At 46.7% G+C, this 25,789-nt stretch overlaps 1 protein-coding gene across 1 annotated transcript in view; it reads left to right on the plus strand.

Moving 5' to 3' along the window:
* The window catches only part of galk2 (galactokinase 2), a 134,475-nt gene that overhangs the window by 29,773 nt on the left and 78,913 nt on the right, over positions 1-25,789 (plus strand). Inside the window, exon 5 of the mRNA XM_048562961.2 lies at positions 21,766-21,909. Within this exon, the coding sequence (XP_048418918.1) occupies positions 21,766-21,909 (144 nt within the window). The remainder of the gene's footprint in view (positions 1-21,765; positions 21,910-25,789) is intronic.

The following is a 25,789-nucleotide window of genomic DNA, read 5'->3' on the forward strand; positions in this document are numbered from 1 at the left end:
AGGAGCAGCAAAGTTGACGTTTCAGTTCAGGACCCTTCTTCAGAAATGGGGAGGGGGTAGGGAGCTCAAATAAATAGAGAGGAGGGTTGGGGCTGGGGAAAGGTACATGGGATGGTGATAGGTGAATGTAAGAAGGGAGTGGTGGGGATTGGTCAGTGCAATAGGTGGGACAGGTAGATGGGGGAGAAGATGGCGAAAGTACCATGCAACAACTTGCACAAACATTACATTGGACAGACAGGAAGGAAAATAGCCATCAGAATACATGAACTTCAGCTAGCAGCAAAGCAATACAACAAACTTGCCCTAATATCGATACATTTGGGCAATGAAGGCCATCAGTTTAACTAGGACAACATAACCATTGTAGCCCAAACCAAACATAGACACACACAGGAATTCCTAGAGGCATGGTTCTCAACCCATAATGCAATCAACAAACATATAGAGTTGGACCCGATATACAAACCCATACAGAACAAAACTGGAAATGACACAACATACTGTAATGGACTAGACAGTATAAATTCCAAGCGGAATAGAGCAACATCACTTCAGCAGAGGCCTCACTGATGATGTTACCTAGCATGGTGACAAAGCGTCTGAACAAAAACAAGCCAGCTCTGTGAGCAAGTCAACAACCTCACCCACAATCTGAGCTACAAATCTCTTCACAAAAACCTTATAGGAACCAATAGTTTGAGTATTGCGACATATGGAAACACATGCACCATAGGCCATTCAGCCCCATGAACCTGCTCCACTAATCAGTAAGGTCTGGCCTGGTCTGCATTTCCACCTACTCCTGAAACCTTTTAAATCTTACAATGCAAGAATGTCGCGTGGTCAGTGGCAGGAATGAGAGTGTGGGCTAGCTGAAGGAAGAAGCTGATTTTATGAAATGGCATCAAATATACAAGATGATCAGACGATTAGATAGGGTGGACAGTGAGAGCCTTTTTCTTCGGATGGAGATGGCTAGCACGAGAGGACATAGCTTTAAAGCGAAATCATACCAGCAGAGGGCAGTTTTTAGTTTGTAGAAGTTTCCATGCTATGAGAGTTTCATTTGTAGAGGTCTTGGGCTATGAGAGCTTATAGAAACCTAGTTTCAGACCCGAAAAGAAACCTTATACTGTTTCAACAGTCCAAGGAAAAGGGCTCGCAAGAATTAGTTGAGTAAGAAATTAAAGAGTTAAGATAGGATTGATACTTTATTAGGATTGAGTGTCTGTAAAGGGTATTGCTAGGAAAAAGGTTGAATATTTTTACTACTGCTCATGGTAAGATCTTTCTAAGTTATCATAAATAGCTAGGATGTTTTTCTTTTTGTGTAATAAGCTTGTGTTCTAGTGTTAAAGGAAGATTATAGCCACGTGTGAATATGTCCAGTGACTGACCACCATCTTAACCAAACTGCAAAACTAAAACTTAACATCTATTAAACCTGGTTTCATTCTTATTAGACTTGTTCAGTATTACCATTAGCTGGATCACAACATTGGCATTCTAATTTAACATTTTGTCAGGATGTACTTACAAAGGTTTTGATCCCTCTGGGGGATGGGACTGAAAACAAAAAATACTAATGAATAATGTTTAGAAAAACACACTCAAAGGAACACAAGTGTAATTTTTTTTTGATATTACCAAGAACGGTTTCCTGTCCAAAGAAACATCACTATTTATAATGTTAGTGCCCAAAGATTGCCACACACTGCAGCAGTTATATAGTGATACTTTATAATGTTCAACACAATTGGGTTCGAGGTGCCTTTCAAGTGTCATTATTCAACTAGCTGCCAACTGATTAAGGCCTGCATGGATCTGTCAGTTTTGTAAGAAGCTGTCTCATCACAGGAAAAAGCATTTCTCCGTTTAACAGTGACAGTTTAGCTGAGATTAAGATTTCACAAAAAAGGGAAATTACAGGGTAAATCTCAAGCGTCTCCCTATAAATTCCAACGGTACAGAATATCAGTACATTGTGCTAGAGGCCACATAGTGCAGGCTTTTACAATATGGTGACAGGTCCCAGAAGTAATGTTGAAACTTTACAGACTAAAATAAGCAATCTGAATGAAGAGTGTTAAAAGGTTCCAAGGGTATAGCCTGTTTATACTAATTTGAATTTCCAACTCCATTGGGATATGAGTAAAGCAATACTTGGCAGACCTCGTTTTCTTCTGAAACCAAAGCACTTTGTGAAACATTGCGTGATAGCTTTATAAGCTATATTCATGCAAGGGACGAACCCTGTGGATCAGCCCTACTTAGACATATTACTCAATTTTTCATCTGCATTTGGCTACAGTTTAAGAACAAAACAACTGGCATCTATGTTTTAGCTTATAATTTACTAAGCGCTGGCAGGGAACTGCAAATATAACACTAATTTTATTACAAAAATTGTTGTTTCCATCAGGTTCACATTTTTTGTAGATAGTTTAAACCTTTATATTCATTTCATTATAGTACAATTCTGTAAAATATCCTTGTTCACTTTCTACTAAAATTTCAAGCATTTGTTTTTTTTCAAAGCCTGTTTTTGCCAAGGAAAACTAATTCTAAGGGAATTTATGTGCGTATGTAAGTTGGCAATGGGCAACACTTTTGGTCACTGGAGGAATTTCCGTGTTATAATTTGTACAACTGGCCAGACCTAAGCAATGGATCTTAAGGCTTAAATACCCAGTTTACTCTGGAGTAAAATATATTGCTCATGATTGTGTTTGCCTCTCTAACTACTGCCAGATCCAACCAGATTTTAGAGTTTAGCTAAATTATGGGAAAATAGTTCTGTCACAGACTCTTCATTATGAAGGTGAAAAGTGTGCTTTCTAGAAGTTATTGTAAGGATATCTGTGTTTATTTTGTATGTATTCTCTAGAACAGAATTTTTAATCCTTCTGAATTGTAAACATATTATACTAAAGGGAAAGCCATCAATTTAGATTTTTCTCTGTAAAGTTTAAACTAGTGCATTTCTGATTTTTTAAAGTTGAAAATAAATGTCAGGGAGAATGCATACAAAGCGCAACTATTTTCTTGGTCTCTATACATCACTCAAATCATGTATGGATAAATGATTTTCAGCAGCAAAACTTACCTGCAATTCCGCCCTATGTATAGAAACACATTGTCTCCTCAGATCTTAAAATCTTTTAACTTGTTTCATTCTTGACATCTATCGCTTGGAACTCACTTTGAGCATATTTTGACTATGCAGAGATATGAAGGGATGATAAGTGATCAACTTGGGGTGGGGTTCGTAAAATACATTCAGGCATATAGTTTAGGATACCTGACAGAACCCAAACAAACAGACAAAACGGGCTCAGAAACCATAACCACTCTCCCCTACATCAAAGACATTTCTGAAATGACTGCCAGACTACTCGGACCCCTTGGCATCAGGGTAGCCCACAAACCCAACAACACACTAAATCAGCAACTAATGAATTTAAAAGACCCTACACAGACAACAAACAAAACGAACGTCATCTACAAAATACCTTGCAAGAACTGTGACAAACACTACATTGGACAAACTGGCAGAAAGCTGGCCACCAGGATACATGAACCTCAACTAACCACAAAAGGACATGACCCACTATCACTCGTATCCTTACATACAGATGAGGAAGGACACCACTTTGATTGGGACAACACATCCATCTTAGGACAAGCCAAACAGAGACACGCATGAGAATTCCTAGAAGCATAGCATTCCAACCGGAACTCCATCAACAAACACATTGATTTGGAGCCCATCTACCATCCTCGGAGAAAAAGAACAGGAAATGACATCACCAACCCAAGGAAACCTAACCAGATAAATAGAAAGCGGGACATAACACCAGCGCTTCGTCAGAGGCTCACTGATGATGTTACCTAGAATGGTGACGAAACATCTGAAAACTAACCTTCTAGCTCAGCGAGCAAACTCACATCCAATACCTGACAGTACTGCAGCTCCTGTAATGAATTAATTAGAATGAATTAGAAGCAAGTAAGTGACCTCAAAATAGGAGGATGCCAAGAGCAGTGGTCATAATTAGGTTTACAGCTATAGATATTATGATCCCCAGAGGGACTGATTTTTGTTAAGAATTGAACTTCCAGTTAATAGGATAAAAAGGATGACACAACAAGATTTCATATTTTAAGCTTTTTACTCTTACAAATGATGATTTTTGTAGTAACTTACACTTTAGACTAGAGAAAGCAACATTTATCTTTTATAACTCATTGCATTCTCTGTAGAATTACAGACCTTATTGTGAATAGCCCAGAGTTACTTTGACCTTCTGAAAAATCGTCTCCAGGTGTTCTCTTCAGTTTATCAAGAGATTCTCCAATCTATAATGAGCAGTAAAGCCTGCTGCAATTATCATTCTTCTGTCGTTGCCACATGAGGATGAATGTACCAGATTCTTCAGATATCTGCAGCACACGTTTCTATGATCAGAGATGTCACACTTTGGTACCTGGAGAAGATTCTGCAGTCCCTTCTCTCTGTTGTCTACACAAACTCCAGTTATTTTCCACTGTCTGTTTCTCTTCTGCCCAAATCCTCGGAGTCTATTTTACTTTTGCAGCAGTTTCTCTTGCCCTTTCTTCCTAAATGTGAGAATATTTTGCACCTTGCTCGGTAGATCCCTTGACTTAAGCAGGCTTGTTGTCAGGCTTGAGAGGGAGAGATAATGGGAACTGCAGATGCTGGAGAATCCAAGATAACAAAATGTGGAGCTGGATGAACACAGCAGGCCAAGCAGTGTCTTAGGAGCACAAAAGCTGACGCCCGAAACGTCAGCTTTTGTGCTCCTAAGATGCTGCTTGGCTTGTTGTCAGGCTTGATTTGGAATGGTGACATGACCCCTTCATTTTAATTTGAATATAAAGGCACAGTTTAGATATGAAATAATATTAACATAGGTTGAGGATTAAAATAGTAGGAAACAAACAAATTTCAGAAATTTTCCCCGTGCAGATGGCCTAAAGGACCTCCGCTTCTTCTTGTCCCGCAGGCCTGATCAGTCCCCCTCCACTGACTCATCCGTTTAGCCGAGCTCATCCTGACCCTCAAAACTCCAGCATCGGCAGTTCCTACTACCTCTGTAACCAATTTCAGAAGTGACCATTCTGAAACAAAGTAAACTTTCTTATAGTAAGGAATAAAAATGATGCTCTGCATATTTCCATTGTATTTACAAGACAAGTAAAAGAAGAATTATATACAAACATCCAAATTGGGGCAGGACATTCGGTCTCTCAAGCCTGCTCTACCATTTGATAAAATTATAGCTGATCTGATTGTGAACTCAACATCACTTTCCTGCCTACCTGTTATACCTTTTAAATTCCTTGTTGTTCAAGAATCTATCTACCTTTGCCTTATAAAATATTCAATTACAACTCTTTCCACTGGTCTGTAGGGAGAGAGAGTTCCACACACTCCCAAGACCAAGAAGCCTCCTCATCTCCATCTTAAATGGAAGACCCTTTAATGATAAATATTCTTTAGTTTTGGTCTGACCCACAAGGGAGAGTAGATCCTTTCAGTTCATCCTCTCAGTAGTCATCTTTTCAATTTCTCCTCATCTCCCTGTGATAGTAGGCAATGAAGAAGATTATCTGAGATCACAAAGAGATCTCCCTGAGAGAGAGATCTCAGTGACACCAGTCAGTGTACAGATATCTCCCTGTGATAGTGGACAATAAAGAAGATTATCAGAGATTAAAAAGAGATCTTGATCAATTGTGTCAATGGGCTGAGAAGTGACAGATGGAGTTTAACTTGGTTAAATACGAGGTATTGCGTTTTGGTAAAACAAACAAGGACAGGACTTATTCAAGTAAAATTAGAGCCTTGGGTAATGTTGTAGAACAAAGAGACCAAACGGCTCAGGGGTAATTACTTGAAGTTTGCATCACATTGTGAAAGGATGGTTAAGAAGGTGTTTAGCATGTTCGTTATCATTGCTCGGACCTTTAACTGTAGGAGTTGAGATGTCCTATTTAGGTTGTCCAGGACGTTGGTGAGGCCTCTTCTGGAGTACTGTGTGCAGTTCTGGTCGCCCTCTTATAGGAAGGATATTATTAAATTGGAGAGGGCGCAGAAAATATTTACCAGGATGTTTCTGGGAAAGGAGGTTTTGAGTTATGAGGAGATGCTGGATAGGTGGGACTTCATCTTCACCGTAGCATAGGAGGTTGAGGGGGTGACCTTATAGAGATTTGTAAAATTACAAGGGGTATAAATAAGGTGAATGACAAGTGTCTTTTCCGGAGGTTGGGGTATTTCAAGATTAGGTGATATGCTTTTAACGTGATAGGACAGAGATTAAAAAGAAAACATGAGGAGCAACATTTTTTTTAAAACTCAGAATATTTGTATGTGGAATGAACGTCCAGAGGAACTGGTGGATGTGGGTATAATTATAACATTTAAAATACATGTGGATAAGTCCATGATTAAGAAATGTTTAGACAGTTCTGGACCAGGCAAATGCAGGTGGGGTAGTTTAGTTCGGTATCATGTTTGGCACTGACTGGTTGGACCAAATGGTCTGTTTCTGTGCTCAATAAGATGCCCTCTCATTCCTCTAAATTCCAATGGATACAGGTCTAAACATCCAACCTTTCTTCATATGACAACCCCATTGTCCCAGGAATAAATTAAGTGAACCTTCTCTGAATTGCTTCTTTTTCAGTTACGTCTATTTTTTTAAAAATAAGGAGACCAAAACTGTACACAGTTGTCAATGCCCTATGAAAGCGCAGTAAAACATCCCTTCTTTTATATTCCTTTGCTCTTGTAATAATAGATGTAACATATTTGAATTTTCATGGATCTTTTCATAGAACAGAAACATCAACATTGTCACTATTGAAGTGGCAATATGAATGAAGGGATTGCTTGACAGTGCACAGTTGAGATAACTAATTACTTCTTAAATTAAAAGGATGTAGCTGGTAGCTTTGACACAAAGGGTCATACTGAAATTTCATGTTGTCCGTCTATGTAAGTTATTGAGATCGATGACCAGATAGCTTCCTCAACATCAACCAATATATAGTGAGGGAACATGGAAACTGAGAAGAAAAATATTTGGTAATTGTTTTACATGTTATGTATATGTATTTTGTGAAAAACCAAAGGATTGGCATAATCTTCAGAAGAACAGAGGAATAGAACAATATGGGTGTACTGAGGAATAGAACATTATGGGTGTACTGAGAAATAGATCCTTCAAAATAGGATTGCACCTGGATGAACTGTAAAAAAAACCTAAATAGGTTTCTGTAATGGAAGCACTCAGCGTCAAGTGCAAAGTGTGATTGTCAGCCTATAAAATAGATTGGTTAGATTTCAGTATTGTGTCTTGATATTTGATTTTTACTAAACAGTTAAAATTCATTAAGATGCATAGTCAGTTCACTTAGTGCAAATAGGTAATGGTGGTCAGTGTTATAGTTAAGCAATAAAACTTACAGTATATTCAAAAAATTAAAGGCTATCAAGATGGGAAATTTAAATATGTATTGTTATCGAGTTTTGAGAAGATTTGTAGCTCAGGTTGAGTTTCTGGATGTGAGTTTGCTCGCTGAGCTGGAAGGTTAGTTTTCAGACATTTCGTCACTTTTTTTAAATTTGAAAAAATATTCAAAGAATGTACAAAAAAAACCATTTATACACCTACCCAGTCATGCAAGCCGCTCTGGGTTACCCAGGGGTTACGTACACAAACTAAAGGCAAAAACAAAACAAAGCAAAAAAACAAAGCAAAGAAAATACCCCGGCAGTTGTCTCCCCGCACAGTCCCCGTTGGCCCCCGACCAGTTGGGGAAGGCGCCAGCTGGGCCCAGTTACCAGATAGGGCCCTTTTTTCTATTCTGGACGAGGGGTTTCATACGGTGGTCTTTCCCCACTGCGCCTTGGCGGCGGCTGCCCCAAGCTTTAGCGCGTCCCTCAGCACGGAGTCCTAGACCTTGGAGCGCACCAGTCTGCAACATTCGGTCAGGGTCAGTTCTTTCAGCTGGCAGACCAGCAAGTTGCGGGCAGACCAAAGAGCGTCTTTCACCGCATTGATGGCCCTCCAGGCATAGTTGATGTTGGTCTCGGAGTGCGTCCCAGGAAACAGCCTGCAGAGCATGAGTCCCGTGTCACGGAGCTGCTTGGGACGAACCTCAACAAATACCACTGCATCCCCCTCCAGACCTCCTGCGCATAGGCACACTCCAGAAGGAGGTGATCAGCAGTCACGTCCCCCCCGCAGCCACCTCGAGGGCAGCGTGCGGTGGCACAGAGATTCTGGGCATGCAGAAAGGATCTCACTGGCAGAGCCCCTCTCACCACCAGCCAAGCAATGTCCTTGTGCTTCTTTGAAAGTTCTGGAGATGAGGCATTCTGCCAAATGACTTGGGCAGTCTGCGTGGGGAACCACACGACGGGATCCACCCTCTCGTTTTCCCGAAGGGTCTCGAGGATACTACGTGCTGACCACTGCCTGACGGCCTTGTGGTCAAAGGTGTTTCCCTTCAAAAATTTCTCCACGAAGGACAGGTGGTACGGGATGGTTCAACTACGCTGAGCGTTCCGCGGCAACGAGGCCAGGCCCATCCTTCGCAACACCATGGACAGGTAGAACCTCAGTAAGTAGTGACACTTGGTGTTTGCGTACTGAGGTTCTACGTACAGCTTGATGCAGCCGCACACAAAGGGAGCCGTCAGGGCAAGGGTGGCGGTCGGTATGCCCTTTCCCCCATTTTCCAGGTCTTTGTACATGGCGTCCCTGCGGACCCGGTCTATCCTCGACCCCCAAATGAAGTGGAAGATGGCCCGGGTGACTGCAGCGGCGCAGGTCCAGGGAATAGGCCAGGCCTGCGCCACATACAACAGTACCGAAAGCCCCTCGCACCTGACAACCAGGTTCTTACCCGCGATGGAGAGGGACCGGAGCGTCCACCTGCCCAGCTTCTGCTTCAGTTTGGTGATATGCTCCTCCCAAGTCTTAGTGCACGCCCCAGCTCCACCGAACCAAACACCCAGCACCTTCAGGTAGTCTGCCCTGACGGTGAAGGGGATGAAGGAGCGGTCGTCTCAGTTCCCGAAGAACATGACCTCGCTCTTACCCCTATTGACTTTGGCACCTGAGGCTAGTTCAAACTGACTGGAGATGTCCAACAACCTACTCACTGACCGACGATCGGTGCAGAAGATGGCGACATCGTCCATGTACAGGGAGGTCTTGACCTGAAGGCCTTCGCTGCCTGGGATAGTCATGCCCTTCAAGCTCATGTCTTCCTGATGGATGCGGCGAAGGGCTCCACACAGCACACGAACAAGGCAGGAGAGAGCGGGCGGCCCTGCCTGACTCCAGATCTGACGGGAAAACTGTCCGATTCCCACCCGTTGATCGAGACTGCACTAACAATATTGGTGTAGAGCAGCCGGATCCAATTGCGGATGCCCTCCCCGAACCCCAATTTGGTGAGGACGTCCCTCGTGTAAGCATGAGGGACCCTGTCGAAGGCCTTCTTCTGGTCCAGGCTGACGAGGCAGGTGTCCACCGGCCTGTCATGCACGTAGGCGATCGTAACCTTGATGAGCGCGAGGCTCTCAGCGATCTTCCTGCCCGGCACAGCACAGGTTTGGTCAGGGTGAATCACCGACTCCAGGACAGACCTGACCCGGTTGGCTATGACCTTGGCCAGGATTTTGTAGTCTATGTTCAAAAATGAAATGGGATGCCAATTCTTAATTTCTTCCCTCTCCCCCTTCCTCTTGTAAATGAGGGTGATGTTGCCCTTCCTCATGGGCTTGCACATTTCCCCTGCCCGAAGCGCACTATCGTACACCTCTAGCAGGTCCTGGCCGACCAGGTCCCACAGAGCAGAATACTGCTCGACCGGTAAGCCGTCGCTCCCGGGAGTCCTATTCTTCTCCAAGGACTTGAAGGCTCTGGTCAGCTCGTCCAGGGATATCGGCCGGTCCAGCCACTCCCTCGTGCCATCGTCTAAGACCTCCATGATAGACGACAGGAACAACTCGGAGGCCGTGCTGACGTGGGCTTCGTGTCGTACAGTCCGGCATAGAAGGATCTGCTGATCCGCAAAATGACAGGCCGAGACGATGTCACCGAGCCGTCGTCCTCCTTCAGCCGGCTAAGCACAGAGCTCTCTTTGTGCACCTTCTGAAAGAAGAATCGCGAGCACGTCTCGTCCTGCTCCATGGAGCGGACCCTGGACCGGAAGATTATCCTGGAGGCCTCTGCGGTGAAGAGCGAGGCTTGCTGGCCCCTCACCTCGCGGAGGTCCTCCGTGACATCGACCCCCATCAACTGCAGAAGGAGCAGGTTCTGCACCCTTTTCTGGAGTCGCGACAGCTTTCCCGGCCTCTCTCTCACCTTCCGAACACCCTTGAGGACAAAGAACCTCTTGATGTTCTCCTTCACCGTCTCCCACCCGTCGCCCGGACACTCAAAGAGGGGTTTCACGGTTCTCCAACCGGCGTACTCCCTCTTAAGCTCCTCGACGTTCTCTGGGGTCAACAGAGTCGTGTTGAGCTTCCACGTCCCCTTGCCGGCCGGCTGGTCATCCTGTAAGTGACAGTCGGCCAGCAGGAGGCAGTGGTCAGAGAAGAACACCGTCTCGACGCCGGTGGACCTGACCGAGAACGCCCGTGACACAAACAGGAAGTCTATCCTTGAGTGAATAGACCCGTCTGGCCGCGACCAGGTGTACCTCCGCTGCACTCCGTCTGCAGGGGTGCTGAAGACATCGAGCAGCTTGGCGTCCTTCACCGTGCCCATCAGGAATCTGGACATGACTTCCAGTTGACTCCCCCGACCCGCTGTTCCCGCGCCGGATCTTCCATCTGCATCGATGATGCAGTTGAAGTCTCCGCCCAGGATGACCGGCCTGGACGTAGCCAGCAGGGGTGGAAGCCGCTGCAGGACGGCCAACCGCTCACTCCGTACCGCTGGGGCGTACACGTTGATCAGCCACAGGGGTGCATTCCTGTACGTGACGTCAGCCACTAGGAGGCGCCACCCCACCACCTCCTGAACTTGAGAGATCGTGAAGTCGCGCCCCCGCAGCAGAATAGCCAGGCCCGAGGAGCGACAGTCGTTACCTATCGACCAGATCGAAGGCCCACAGGTCCTGGCGCCGGACCATTTCCCGTACCTGCCGAGCTGCGGTATCCCGCACTCCTGCAGAAACAGGAGTTCCACATTGATGGTGGTCAGGTAGGCCAACGTGGATACACATCTTGCGGTGGACTTGACACTGCGCACATTAATGCTTGCAACTCGTATCCCCATTGTGGGCAGTGACCGCAGTACCCTCCCCAAGTCCAAGGTCCAGCCCCTCCATCTGTCCCTTCATGCCCATTGCCCGGACTAACTGCTGGACGCTCTCCGGGCTGAGGGAACCGTCCGTGCTGCCTTCCGGGTGGCATCCCCCCGTCGGGAGTACGGCGGCAGGAGAGTCCGGCTCTGGGTCAGGCTGGGGGCGCGCTGTTTCCTCCTTCCCACCTGGAAGTTCCGGGGGACCCTCCAGTGCCCCAGCGGCACTTGACTGGGTATCGGAGGGAGCCTCAGGATGCCTCCCGTCACCTGGAAGCAGGGTGCTGCTTTCCTTCTCCCTCGAGATCTATAACTTCTGCTTCGGGCGGGCCCTCTCCGAATCCCCCTCATCAGAGGAGCTCTTATAGCCCCCCTGTAGCTGCCTCTTCCCGCCTGATGGTTGCGGTTTCTGGGCCTGTCGACGCACCTTCCTCCTCGCTTTCCGGACCGTCGTCCACTCCCCTGGGTCGCCTGTCGCCACCTCCATCGACTCCGGGTTGTCGGGGGGGAGTGGAGCCTGCAGGGGCGCTTTGCTGGCCTCGGGCCCATCCTGCGGGGCTGGGCCCTCCTGCACGATCTGGCCCTCCTGCACATCAGTGGGGTCCTTGCTGGGCCCTGGTGCCTTCCTCTCCTCCGGGGGTGTTGGCCCCGCATTGCCCCTGCCGGCGACCTGGGCGCAGGTGGTCTCCCGCTGCGGGCATGCTCTATAGAGGTGGCCCGCTTCCCCGCAAAAGTTGCAGCTTTTCTCTTGTGGGCAATCCTTTGCAAGGTGTCCCTCCTCCCTGCAGTTCCTGCAGATGGTGGCTTTGCAGTCAGCCGCCACGTGACCTGACCTACCACAGGCATGGCAGACTTTAGGTTGCCCTGCATAGGTCAGGTAGCCCTTGCTCCCGCCGATTGCAAAGCTGGACGGTGGGTGTACGACATTCCCGTCCGCGCCCATCCTCAGCGTCACCTTGACCTGCCTTTTACTGGTCCAGATGCCAAAGGGGTCCATGATGTCAGTTAGGTCCCCTTCCACCTTCACGCTGGTTCAGGGGAGCAGCCAACCTGCAACGATGGCTGCGGCAAGTGCTCGTGCCCCAGGTCAGGGGGTCCGGAACACCATCCGTGTTTCCGTAAAGAAGGTGGATGAAGGTGCACCTGTGGGCCGCACCTTCTTCGTGAAGAGGGTCCTGTTGGACTTTTGCGGGTTCGCTGCTGCGGACATTTACTGCCTGCAGGATTTCCCCGGAGGAGGTTTTTACGACGTGACCTTCAGGAGTGCCAAGCTTTGTGAGCGCTTCCTGGAGGTTTTCAAGGAGAAAGGAGGTGAGGGCCCCCTCTCTGTATTGACTGCTGTCCCACTGTTTGTGATGCCAGCGCAGAGGAGCCGTATGGTGACTGTACACATATATAACCCGCATGTGCCAGCAGTTGATGTCCTGACCTTCCTTGGAAGGTACGTGAAGGTGGAAGGGGGCCTAACTGACATCATGGACCCCTTTGGCATCTGGACCAGTAAGAGGCAGGTCAAGGTGACGCTGAGGATGGGCGCGGACGGGAACATTGTACACCCACCGTCCAGCTTTGCAATCGGCGGGAGCAAGGGCTACCTGACCTATGCAGGGCAACCTAAAGTCTGCCATGCCTGTGGTAGGTCAGGTCACGTGGCGACCGACTGCAAAGCCACCATCTGCAGGAACTGCAGGGAGGAGGGACACCTTGCAAAGGATTGCCCACAAGAGAAAAGCTGCAACTTTTGCGGGGAAGCGGGCCACCTCTATCGGGCATGCCCGCAGCGGGGGACCACCTGCGCCCAGGTCGCCAGCAGGGGCAATGCAGGGCCAGCCCACCCGGAGGAGAGGAAGGCACCAGGGCCCAGCAAGGACCCCACTGATGTGCAGGAGGGCCAGGTCGTGCAGGAGGGCCCAGCCCCGCAGGATGGGCCCGAGGCCAGCAAAGCGCCCCTGCAGGCTCCACTCCCCCCCCGACAACCCGGAGTCGATGGAGGTGGCGACAGGCGACCCAGGGGAGTGGACGACGGTCCGGAAAGCGAGGAGGAAGGTGCGTCGACAGGCCCAGAAACCGCAACCACCAGGCGGGAAGAGGCAGCTACAGGGGGGCTCTAAGAGCTCCTCTGATGAGGGGGATTCGGAGAGGGCCCGCCCGAAGCAGAAGTTAAAGATCTCTACGGAGAAGGAAAGCAACACCCTGCTTCCAGGTGACGGGAGGCGTCCTGAGGCTCCCTCCGACACCCAGTCAAGTGCCGCTGGGGCACTGGAGGGCCCACCGGAACTTCCAGGCGGGAAGGAGGTAACAGCGCGCCCCCAGCCTGACCCAGAGCCGGACCCTCCTGCCTCCGCACCCCCGACGGGGGGATGCCACCCGGAAGGCAGCACGGACAGTTTCCTGAGCCAGGAAAGTGTCCAGCAGTTAGCCCGGGCAGTGGGCATGAAGGGACAGATGGAGGGGCTGGACCTTGGACTTGGGGAGGGTACTGCGGTCACTGCCCACAATGGGGGTACGAGTTGCGAGCATTAATGCGCGCAGTGTCAAGTCGACCGCAAGATGTGTGTCCACATTGGCCTACCTGACCACCATCGAGGCGGACCTCCTGTTTCTGCAGGAGTGCGGGATACCGCACCTCAGCAGGTACGGGAAATGGTCCGGCGCCTGGACCTGTGGGCCTTCGATCTGGTCGGGGGGTAACGACTGTCGCTCCTCGGGCCTGGCTATTCTGCTGCGGGGGCGCGACTTCACGATCTCTCAAGTTCAGGAGGTGGTGGGGTGGGGGGCGCCTCCTAGTGGCTGACGTCCCCTACAGGAATGCTCCCCTGAGGCTGATCAACGTGTACGCCCCAGCGGTACGGAGTGAGCGGTTGGCCGTCCTGCAGCGGCACCCACCCCTGCTGGCTACGTCCAGGCCGGTCATCCTGGGCGGAGACTTCAACTGCATTATCGATGCAGATGGAAGATCCGGCGTGGTGACAGGGGGTGGGGGGCGTCAACTGGACGTCACATCCAGATTCCTGATGGGCACGGTGAAGGACGCCAAGCTGCTCGATGTCTTCAGCACCCCTGCAGACGGAGTGCAGCAGAGGTACACCTGGTCGCGGCCAGACGGGTCTATTCACTCAAGGATAGACTTCCTGTTTGTGTCACGGGCGTTCTCGGTCAGGTCCACCGGTGTCAAGCCGGTGTTCTTCTCTGACCACTGCCTCCTGTTGGCCGACTGTCACTTACAGGACGACCAGCCGGCCGGCAAGGGGACGTGGAAGCTCAATACGACTCTGTTGACCCCAGAGAACGTCGAGGAGCTTAAGAGGGATTACGCCGGTTGGAGAACCGTGAAACCCCTCTTTGAGTGTCCGGGCGACGGGTGGGAGACGGTGAAGGAGAACATCAAGAGGTTCTTTGTCCTCAAGGGTGTTCGGAAGGTGAGAGAGAGGCGGGGAAAGCTGTCGCGACTCCAGAAAAGGGTGCAGAACCTGCTCCTTCTGCAGTTGATGGGGGTCGATGTCACGGAGGACCTCCGCGAGGTGAGGGGCCAGCCAGCCTCGCTCTTCACCGCGGAGGCCTCCAGGATAATCTTCCGGTCCAGGGTCCGCTCCGTGGAGCAGGATGAGACGTGCTCGTGTTTCTTCTTTCAGAAGGTGCACAAAGAGAGCTCTGTGCTTAGCCGGCTGAAGGAGGACAACGGCTCGGTGACGTTGTCTCGGCCCAACAATTTGAGGATCAGCAGATCCTTCTATGCCGGACTGTACGACACGAAGCCCACGTCAGCACGACCTCCGAGTTGTTCCTGTCGTCTATCACGGAGGTTTTAGACGACGGCACGAGGAAGTTTCTGTACCGGCCGATATCCCTGGACGAGCTGACCAGAGCCCTCAAGTCCTTGGAGAGGAATAGGACTCCCGGGAGCGACGGCTTACCTGTCGAGCTGTATTCCACTCTGTGGGTCCTGGTCGGCCAGGACCTGCTGGAGGTGTACGATAGTGCGCTTCGGGCAGGGGAAATGTACAAGTCCATGAGGAAGGGCATCATCACCCTCATTTACAAGAGGAAGGGGGAGAGGGAAGAAATTAAGAATTGGCGTCCCATTTCACTTTTGAACGTGGACTACAAAATCCTGGCCAAGGTCATTGCCAACCGGGTCAGGTCTGTCCTGGAGTCGGTGATTCACCCTGACCAAACCTGTGCTGTGCCGGGCAGGAAGATGGCTGAGAGCCTCGCGCTCATCAGGGATACGATCACCTACGTACAGGACAGGCGGGTGGACACCTGCCTCATCAGCCTGGACCAGGAGAAGGCCTTCGACAGGGTCTCTCATGCTTACATGAGGGACGTCCTCTCCGAATTGGGGTTCGGGGACGGCATCCGCATTTGGATCCGGCTGCTCTACACCAACATTGTTAGCGCAGTCTCGATCAACGGGTGGGAATCGGACAGTTTTCCTGTCAGATCTGGAGTCAGGCAGGGCTGCCTGCTCTCTCCTGCCTTGTTCGTGTGCTGTGTGGAGCCCTTCGCCGCATCCATCAGGAAGGACGTGAGCCTGAAGGGCGTGACTATCCCAGGCAGCGGAGGCCTTCAGGTCAAGACCTCCCTGTACATGGACGACGTCGCCGTCTTCTGCACCGATCGTCGGTCAGTGAGTAGACTATTGGACATCTGCGGCCTGTTTGAACTGGCCTCGGGTGCCAAAGTCAATAGGGGTAAGAGCGAGGTCATGTTCTTCGGGAACTGGGACGACCGCTCGTTCATCCCCTTCACCGCCAGGACAGACTACCTGAAGGTGCTGGGTGTTTGGTTTGGTGGAGCTGGGGCATGCACTAAGACTTGGGAGGAGCGTATCACCAAACTGAAGCAGAAGCTGAGCAGGTGGACGCTCTGGTCCCCCTCCATCGCTGGTAAGAACCTGGTTGTCAGGTGCGAGGGGCTTTCGGTACTGTTGTATGTGGCGCAGACCTGGCCTATTCCCTGGACCTGCGCCGCTGCAGTCACCCGGGCCATCTTCCACTTCATTTGGGGGTCGAGGATAGACCGGGTCCGCAGGGACGCCATGTACAAAGACCTGGAAAATGGGGGAAAGGGCGTACCGACCGCCACCCTCGCCCTGACGGCTACCTTTGTGTGCGGCTGCATCAAGCTGTACGTAGAACCTCAGTACGCAAACACCAAGTGTCACTACTTACTGAGGTTCTACCTGTCCACGGTGTTGCGAAGGATGGGCCTGGCCTCGTTGCCGCGGAACGCTCCGAGTCGTTGGACCGTCCCGTACCACCTGTCCTTCGTGGAGAAATTTTTGAAAGCAAACACCTTTGACCACAAGGCCGTCAGGCAGTGGTCAGCACGTAGTATCCTCGAGATCCTTCGGGAAAACGAGAGGGTGGATCCCGTTGTGTTGTTCCCCACACAGACTGCCAAAGTCATTTGGCAGAATGCCTCATTGCCAGAACTTTCAAAGAAGCACAAGGACATTGCTTGGCTGGCGGTGAGAGGGGCTCTGCCAGTGAGATCCTTTATGCATGCCCGGAATCTCTGTGCCACCGCACGCTGCCCTCGAGGTGGCTGCCGGGGGAACGAGACTGTCGATCACCTCCTTCTGGAGTGTGCCTATGCACAGGAGGTCTGGAGGGGGATGCAGTGGTATTTGTCAAGGTTCGTCCCGAGCAGCTCCGTGACGCGGGACTCCGTGCTCTATGGGCTGTTTCCTAGGACGCACACCGAGACCAACATCAACTGCGCCTGGAGGACCATCAATGTGGTGAAAGATACTCTTTGGTCTGCCCGCAACTTGCTGGTCTGCCAGCTGAAAGAACTGACCCCGACCGAATGTTGCAGACTGGCGCACTCCAAGGTCCAGGACTCTGTGCTGAGGGATGCGCTAAAGCTTGGGGTAGCCGCCACCAAGGCACGGTGGGGAAGGACCACCGTATGAAACCCCTCGTCCAGAATAGAAAAAAAGAGCCCTATCTGGTACCTGGGTCCAGCTGGCGCCTTCCCCAACTGGTCAGGGGGCCAACGGGGACTGTGCGGGGTGACGACTGCCGGGGTATTTTCTTTGCTTTGTTTTTTTTCTTCTTTCTTTGTTTTTTTTCCTTTAGTTGATGTATGTACCCCCTGGGTAACCCGGAGCGGCTTGCATGACTGGGTAGGTGTATAAATATGTTTTATTTTTTGTACATCTTATGAGTAAAGTATATTTTTTCAAATAAAAAAAAATGGTGACGAAACGTCTGAAAACTAACCTTCCAGCTGAGCGAGCAACCTCACATCCAGATGTATTGTTATGGTAGTTTCAACATGACTGTGAAAGGCATTCATGCACGTCACTGACTTTAAGTTTGTGATGTTTATAGATATACATGTATAAGTTGACTGGACACATAAGATGGTCCATTTTTCAATTCCAAAAATCATGTTTAGGTCTATGCCATTTGTATCAGTACAGACCTACCCGCAACTTGCATCGTCAAAAGAGTGGTGTGGTCTCATTCGGCATCAACCTCAGAGATGAACGTATCATTCACCTTATAAGTTGGGAAGAGATCACGTAGGTAATAACGATCCATGTTGTCAAGGAGATGCATGGAAATTGGAGAAACATCCACAGAGAGTGAATGATGCCTACTGAATTAAAAACATGGATCTTCCAGCAAATATAATGAAGTACCAGTGGGTCTGAGCTAAAACTATAACATTTGCTACCTTGTTGAATCAGTGTTCTCCAGCAAGGGACTTTAGTGAAAGTGATTAAGGGTACGAGAATGCAAGGAGAACGAATCTGCCCTGACAGAAATGCCCAAGGCTAAATGCTCCATGACAATAGGAAGCTAACTGCGGGTCTGATCTTGAGAAGCAAAACAAAGAATTGTGGATGCTGGAAATCTGAACCAAAAACAGAAATTTCTGGAGAAACTCAGCAGGTCTGGCAGTCTCTGTGGAGAGAAAGCAGAGTTAATATTTCGAGTCCAGTGACTCTGCTGGTTTGTCTCCACAGATGCTGCTCCAGCAGTTTCTGATTTTGAAAGCATGTATTTGAATGGGTCCTCAAAAATTGTAAGGATGGTTGCATCATTATTTAATGTTTTAACGTGGTTGCAACATGCACATGTGCACATAATTGGGCCAAATCAATCTGTGATTTCAGTGAAGATTTCAGAGCGACAGCTGATAGGTTTAGCAGCTTTATGGAACAAAAATGTTTAGTCTCGGAACAGACTAAAATGCTCAGAGACTACCAAAAGACCTTGATACCAAAATTACCAGTTTCTGATGATTAATCATCAGATAGTAGCAAAGACAATAAGTATACATCATGTTACATTGGCAATATGGATGACCTGTCTATAATACTGTGATATGACCAGCATCTGATTGTGGAGTGGACATGTTTAGAAGTTGTGCTTGTGAAAACTACAAAGACAGGACAATATTTATGGTGGCACTCTTCTGCAAGGCCAACAGAACAAAATTAAAGCTATTCTACTTCCAAATTAAATTTGAAAAGTAAAATTTCAAATGTAAAATCAAGGCAAAAATCAAGTTTCCTGCAGGAGATTTTGTATGCGCTCATGATGATGGTTGATTGAATGAGAATGGGATGAAATTATAATCAATAATATAAAGTGGCTGACACAAAGCTTATTAATATGGGATATGTTTAGATCCTATTTCAAAGTGAGATCAAGTCATGCCTGTGGAATAAAGGTAATATCCATTTGTAGTTATACCAGGCGTTGAATATCTGTAGTTTAACCATTGGCTGCATACCTCAACAGCCATTCAAGGATCTTGTTTGTGTCAAATAGAATAAGTAGATGGATCTTGGAGAAAATCCCTTCACAAATACTGGAAATATATATGTTGCCCTGGTTGATATTTTGTATGGTTTCCCAAACTGGAATGTTACCAGTGATCAAACTTTCATCATATCATTCAAAAGATGCAGATTATCCAGCGATTCCTGTGGAGGGGTAGTTGTTAAATTGAAAGTACTAAATCTGATCTGTAGCGAGAGCCATGTGATGAAAGCCAACATTACTCTGTTTGAATTTGATGAATCCTTTCATCAGATTCAAATGCCAATGAACTTGACAGTCTGTGAAATGTTTTGATTGTGGTTAAAGGTATCCATATAGAATTAATGAAATCATTAAAATGGGCCATATGGATTTAATAGGAATTTGCTAGTCTTTTCTTCACATTTCACAATGACCACCATGCATACAACACCGGTAATACTCATATGTCACATATAATCGACCCCCTTTTGTTTGGATTTTTCGAGACATTGAAGGTCAACCTTTATGACATGTTCTGTAGTATCTGGAATTAAGCCCTGAATTCCGAGAGAAATGGTATGAGATTTTGTGGAGCAGCTGTGTTTGAGACTTCACAGTATAACTCGAGTTTATAACAATTCAAGATTAAAGATTTCTCAGGGGACACACGTTATATGCATAGTTTTGCAGGACACAAACTTCTCTTGGCAGTAATATGAAAGAGTTTAAGATTAGTAGATGCAGTATAAATAACGTGGCATAATGTTTAAAATTATGAAACTACTACAGGCATAAAAGTAAGCTTATATAGGATTTTGTTCTCAAAATAGTCTTAGAACGTGGAACATTATTCCCTTTAAACTACCTTTTCAAACTACCCCTTGCTGTCTGTCTTCCTCCCTGCTCCCATGCCTGTGTGAATACCATGAGAGGTTAAGAAGTATTTCAATGGAAATATATAATGCTTGACAGTTTGAAAAGACACTGAATAGCTGTCTTCGATGGCCCAGTGATTGTCGTGAAATGGAGAAACTTTGTTGGCCTCTGATCTTCAGGTATAAGTCCTCCAGGTCAGGCTTCAGGATACGCAACAATGCAGAGTCACTGAGCAGAGGCTGAAAGCCAAGTCTGGTCCCACGAGGACGACCTCAACCGGGAACTTAGGTTTAAGTTGCACTACAGGTGACCCCACCCCATTCTACACTCTCTCACACATGTATACATACATAAACACACACACACACACACACACACACACACACACACACACACACACACACACTCTTTGTTCAAAAAGCACACAATTTATAGACAGTCAGTCAGTGTTGGAAATAAAACTAGTCTGACTCCAAACCAAAATGCAAACAGATTCTTAACAAGGCCTCAAACCTAACATGCATTGTCTGACCTAGAATACCACCTCTTCTTTACACTGATAAAACCTTCAGTTCTGTCAGGACTGTGACTTGTAAGGAATTCAGGGATTTACGTATATATACTAATCAAGTAAAATCTTCTAACCGATTTAAAGATTTGACAGCATCTTAGATTCGTTTGGTATATCCTCATCAATTGTGACCTTCTTAAGAATGATTGTAGCTAGGAAAAGCTGGGGGCTGGGGAGGGAAGGGGAGGAGAAGGAGTTCGAGTTGGAGCCCACACAAAGAGAGAGAGAGAGAGAAAATAGCAGTTGAGCAAACAAAAAAAAATCATAGAATCCTTACAGTGTGGAAACAGGCCCTTTGGCCCAACAAGCCCACGCTGACCTTCAGAGCATCCCACCCAGACCCATTCCCCTAATCTACAAATCCTTGAATACTATGGGCAATTTAGCATGGCCAATCTACCTAGCCTGCACATCTTTGGATTTTGGCAGGAAACCAGAGCACCCAGAGGAAACCCACACAGGCAGGGAGAGAATGTGCAAACTCCACACACACAGTTGCCTGAGGGTGGAATCAAACCCAGGTCCTTGGCGCTATGAGGCAGCAGTGCTAACAACTGAGCCACCGTGCTGCCCTAATGGAAATGAATAATGGTGAGCATGGGAGAAAGAATAACTGCCGATGGGGACCATCAGTGGATGAAAATGGGTTGGGTGTGATGAAAGCAGCTCATGTAATAGAGAGGCCTGGGGTGTAGGGGTTGGTAAAGGACATCACTTTTTAGAGAGTACCCGGGAAAGAATGTATGAAACACTCACAGTTATGTGTTAGTCGGAAGTGCCTTAAAATCTGTATTTGGTCGATCGCTGTTGGTTTGACCACTGTTTAAAGAGGATTTATTGACAATTTGAATTTTATGGACATTGGCTAGAATATTAAGTACTATCAACACTATCCATAAATAAGTTGGTGATGAACTAGATCAACATAAATTGTAGCACTACAATCTCTAAATTCAATTTATTTTGTTCTTCTCTTTTCCTCATTTTTGTCTTGTTTATTCTTCATGTCTCTTTTCTATCTCAGTGTTTTCTCCATCTCCCCTTCTCTTTGCAATACATAAAAATTTAATCTCTCAGCTGTTGTAGGTTGCATTTTCATATTTTTAAAGAATTACATGTATTCAATGTAAATTATAAAGCAACTATTATTGATTTGCCTCCACAGGCACAAAATTTATTTTATTAAATTTTTTTTCAGGAACATTTCAACATTGTTGCCAGTGGAATGAATTGCGTGGTTGATGGCACAGTCCCACCCAGTTCTGGACTGTCTAGTTCCAGTGCATTGGTTTGCTGTGCAGGTCTCATTACGATGGTTGCCAATCAGAAGGTTCTATCAAAGGTAAAATCTGCCTATACTGTCTCATATATCAGAAATGAGTGTTGTTTTTCATTGCACACCCTTTCAGCAGCACTTGGCAATTATGTACTGCCTCTGACATTGAAAGGATTCAAGGTACAACAAAAAATTAATGGAGATGGACGTCTACTCGAAAGAAATTTTTGAACTTGGAGAAAATGTGGTGGAACATATCCAACGAGACAGAGCCACTCAAATAAAAGCAAAATACTGTGGATTAGAAATCTGAAATGAAAACAGAAAGTACAGGAGAACTCAGCAGGTCTGGCCGTGTCTACAGAGAGAAAACCAGTTAAAGTTTTGAATCTGGGGTTCCCTAACTTTCCAAAGAGGCACTTTCTCACCATTAGTACTGAAGTTTGAGTTCCACACTTCAGAGTATGATCTCTGAACTCTATTTTTCTTACATTACCCACTCTTCCCCAGTTGTGGATTGTTGGTTTCTTGTTGGCTTTGCTATTAGCGGAGAGGGCCCATTTTCTTCTTTTCACAGCAACATTTTACACCTGTTTTATGCATATCTCCCCTTCACCATCATTATCAGTGTCTGCCTTTTTGCCTTTGGGCACCCTCACAAATGTCTTCCAACCCTCAACCCATCCACAGATGCTATTAAACCCTGTTGTTTTAATTTTAAAGCACTTTCTGTTTTAATTTTATAACTTAGCAAGTAAATCACTTATCAGTCACAGGGCTGCTGTCCGATTAAGAGAAATGACTGAAGGTGATTTCGCCTGAGGGTCATCCTGCAAGAGGTGAGGGAAACGTTGAGAAGGAGAATCCTTTGTGATAACGTCAGCTGGCGTTAGAATTGAACCTGTGCTGTTGGTGTCATTCTGCATTGCAAACTAGCCATCCAGCCAATTAAGCGCGCTGACTCCTTCTTGGTTTTAATAAAAACTGGTCAAACTTTAAGTAACTCAACAGAGTCAAACATACAAATAGGGTGGCATCAGTGGTTAGCACTGCTGCCTCACAACACCATGGACCCACGTTCGACTCCACCCTCGGGTGACTGTCTGTTTTGAGTTTGTACATTCTCCTGCTGTCTGCGTGGGTTTCCTTTGGGTTCTCCGGTTTCCTCCCACAGTGCAAAGATGTGCAGGCTAGGTGCATTGGCCATGCTAACTAGCCCCATAGTGCCCAGGGATGTGTAGATTAGGAGGATAGGTGGGGGGGAATGCTCTGAGTGTCGGTAAGGACTTGTTGGGCCGAACGGCCAGTTTCCACACTGTAGGGATTCTGTGAACTATTCTAAACTGTGTCTTGCTGTTTTTCCCACTTGATATGTCCTGATCTTGTTCATGCTGTTATGTGAAATTGTATCTTGATGTGACAGTTGGAAGTCTTTCGATTCTGGCACTTCGGCCTGGACAGGGCACCATTTCCCAAGACTGTAAGGGCATTTTGTCGGATCTGAGAATTCTACTGCACGCTGAAAATGTGAACCAGGTGAAGGCAGTGTTTGAGAAAGGAGAAACAGTCTTCAAGTATGGGGTGGAGAGGGGAAATAGGAGTAGAAGGAGCCATAAAAGGGGTGTACATGGAGAAGGAGGTGGTGATGACGGAAGGAAATGCAATAAGAGTGTGTGGAGTGAAGGAAGCTACAAGAGGTGTGAGTGGGGAGGAAGGAAGCTGTGGGAATCAGGAGGCTGCAAGGGAAAATCAGCAGAAAAGGAGGCTGCAAGAGCAATGTGGTGGAAGAAAGAATTATGAGATAGTTATAACAGAAGGAGGATCCTGTACAAGTTGTAAAGGAGGAGAAGGAGAAGGCTGCAAGGGTGTTTTGGCAGAGAGAGAGATTTCAAAGGTAGGGGTAGAGTGAGGCTGTAAACAAGCGAGAACTATGTTAAACCTGTCAATAAAGAAATACTGAGCTAACTGGTATCCAAAAAAATTTTTAAATTGCTGTGGCAATGAATTTCTTGCAAGCCGATGTGGAACCAATAGTTTAGGGCTGCATAAATTTAGCATCGACTACTTTGGAAAAGTGTCATGGAATCTGCTGTAATAAACACAGTTGTACAATTTAAATCTGAGATGCAGTAACTAGGATTGCAACTGCCTGCTTAAAATGTCACAGCTCTGTACCTGTGCTATGAAAACGCAGTAAGCTCTGAGTTTACCAGTCTGCGGATGGTGTGTTTAGGATGATTGCTTTTATTGTGTAGAAATGTGTGTCATTTATTTGGAGAAAAACAACCTTTGCTAATATGTGCCCTTGACCTGTATCAATTCAAGAACTGTGCTGACTAGGAAATTAATACTTTCATTGTGTGTTGTGCCCTTGAGTTCAATGGATAGTTGATAAATATTGAAGAATTATTCAAACTCTACTTATGTGAGAATCTATAACACCCATATATAACACAAATACAGGAAGTATTGTTACCATTTGATAACATCATGTAACAAACAAGCTAGCAAGTCTGAAAAAGTAACACAGAGAAACAACCAAGTAGCCCCAAAACAAAATGTGGCCCTTAAGAAAACCTCCAGTGGAGCCCATGAATAAGAAAATTATTTTGACTTGCAAAATTTGATTTTAACCCTTGAAAGCCATTGAAGGCATTTAAACTACAAGCCATTATGCCGACCAGTAAAATGTTGTTACTTTCAAAGAATACATGCAATACAGTGGTCACATTTTTGTTGGTCTATACTGTCTGTGATTTTCTTTATTAGGCATGTGTCTGTTTCTTTCCATTGCCGTTGCTTATATCAATCACTTTGCGCAAGTCAATTTGATAGCTTCTTGAATGTTTAACTTCCTAGTTTGCTGTGTGTAAATACTTCCATGTGTTTGGCTGCATACTTACTTGCCAACATCATTGCTGCGGCATTGCAAGTGATCCTGTTGATCTAGCTCCAGATTTAAACTTCTGCTGGGAAAAGGGAAGACTGTGTCACAAGTATCATTGGCTCTCTGTGGGCATCTTTCTTTGAGGTTGTTGGAAGCAAAATATGGGCCATGAATTTTGTTAGATATACCTCCAGTGGATAGTTAATCCAGAAGAAAAAAACATTTTCAGTATTTGTTCCAGTTCAGTGACATACAGCATTGACATATTTTCACTGTGCCAACTTTTATCTGAAGGTCCTAGTCCCAGGTGGCCGGATTTTTATAAATCCGATACATTGAAGAGCCGTGGAAAGATGTGACTCTGTGATGATTGACTTGTTGGGCACCCAAGGTAAGAAGTCCACGGGAGGGAAAGTTTTCCTTAAGCTTAGCAAGAAGTTCCACCAGAATTTTCTAAGAGAAACCTTCATACCCAATTGTTTTACCTTGTTCGCTTGTATAGACTCTGCGAATGAGTAATAGGTAAATACACTTTATTCCAAAGCTTACTCACTCAAGCTGTTATAAAAGAATTCAAAGTGGTACACAAGTAACTTCAAGTTAATCATTAACTCTTCAGACACACAGAAAAACCCATATATCACTTACTAAAAATTAAAAAATCCAAACTTAAATGATATTAAAAATATATATAAGCCTCCCAGTCAATGTTATACTGTGGAAATGGGAAGTGTTGACTTTCTTGGAATCATTTAAACTTCTGCTTTGATATTTTGCTCTTTTTCTAAAGTGAATGTGAATGGGGCTTAGTTGGCAGATGGAGAAGATCAATCTTAAGCTTACTTACTGCCACTGCATTCCAAATGGAGCTATATAGTGAATTTTGGCAACATGGAATGATGGAGTAAGGATATTGAGTGGTAACTTTCATAAGGGAATTGGGTAATTGCTTGAAGGAAAGATTTGATATGTTGTAGGAAAAAAAAGATGAGGGGATTGGGACTCAGTTGCTAATCCCTCCAAAGAGGAGGCACAGCATGATGGAATGAATGTCTGTTT

The sequence above is a fragment of the Stegostoma tigrinum genome, chromosome 33 (assembly GCF_030684315.1).
Source record: "Stegostoma tigrinum isolate sSteTig4 chromosome 33, sSteTig4.hap1, whole genome shotgun sequence".
Lineage (NCBI taxonomy): Eukaryota > Metazoa > Chordata > Chondrichthyes > Orectolobiformes > Stegostomatidae > Stegostoma > Stegostoma tigrinum.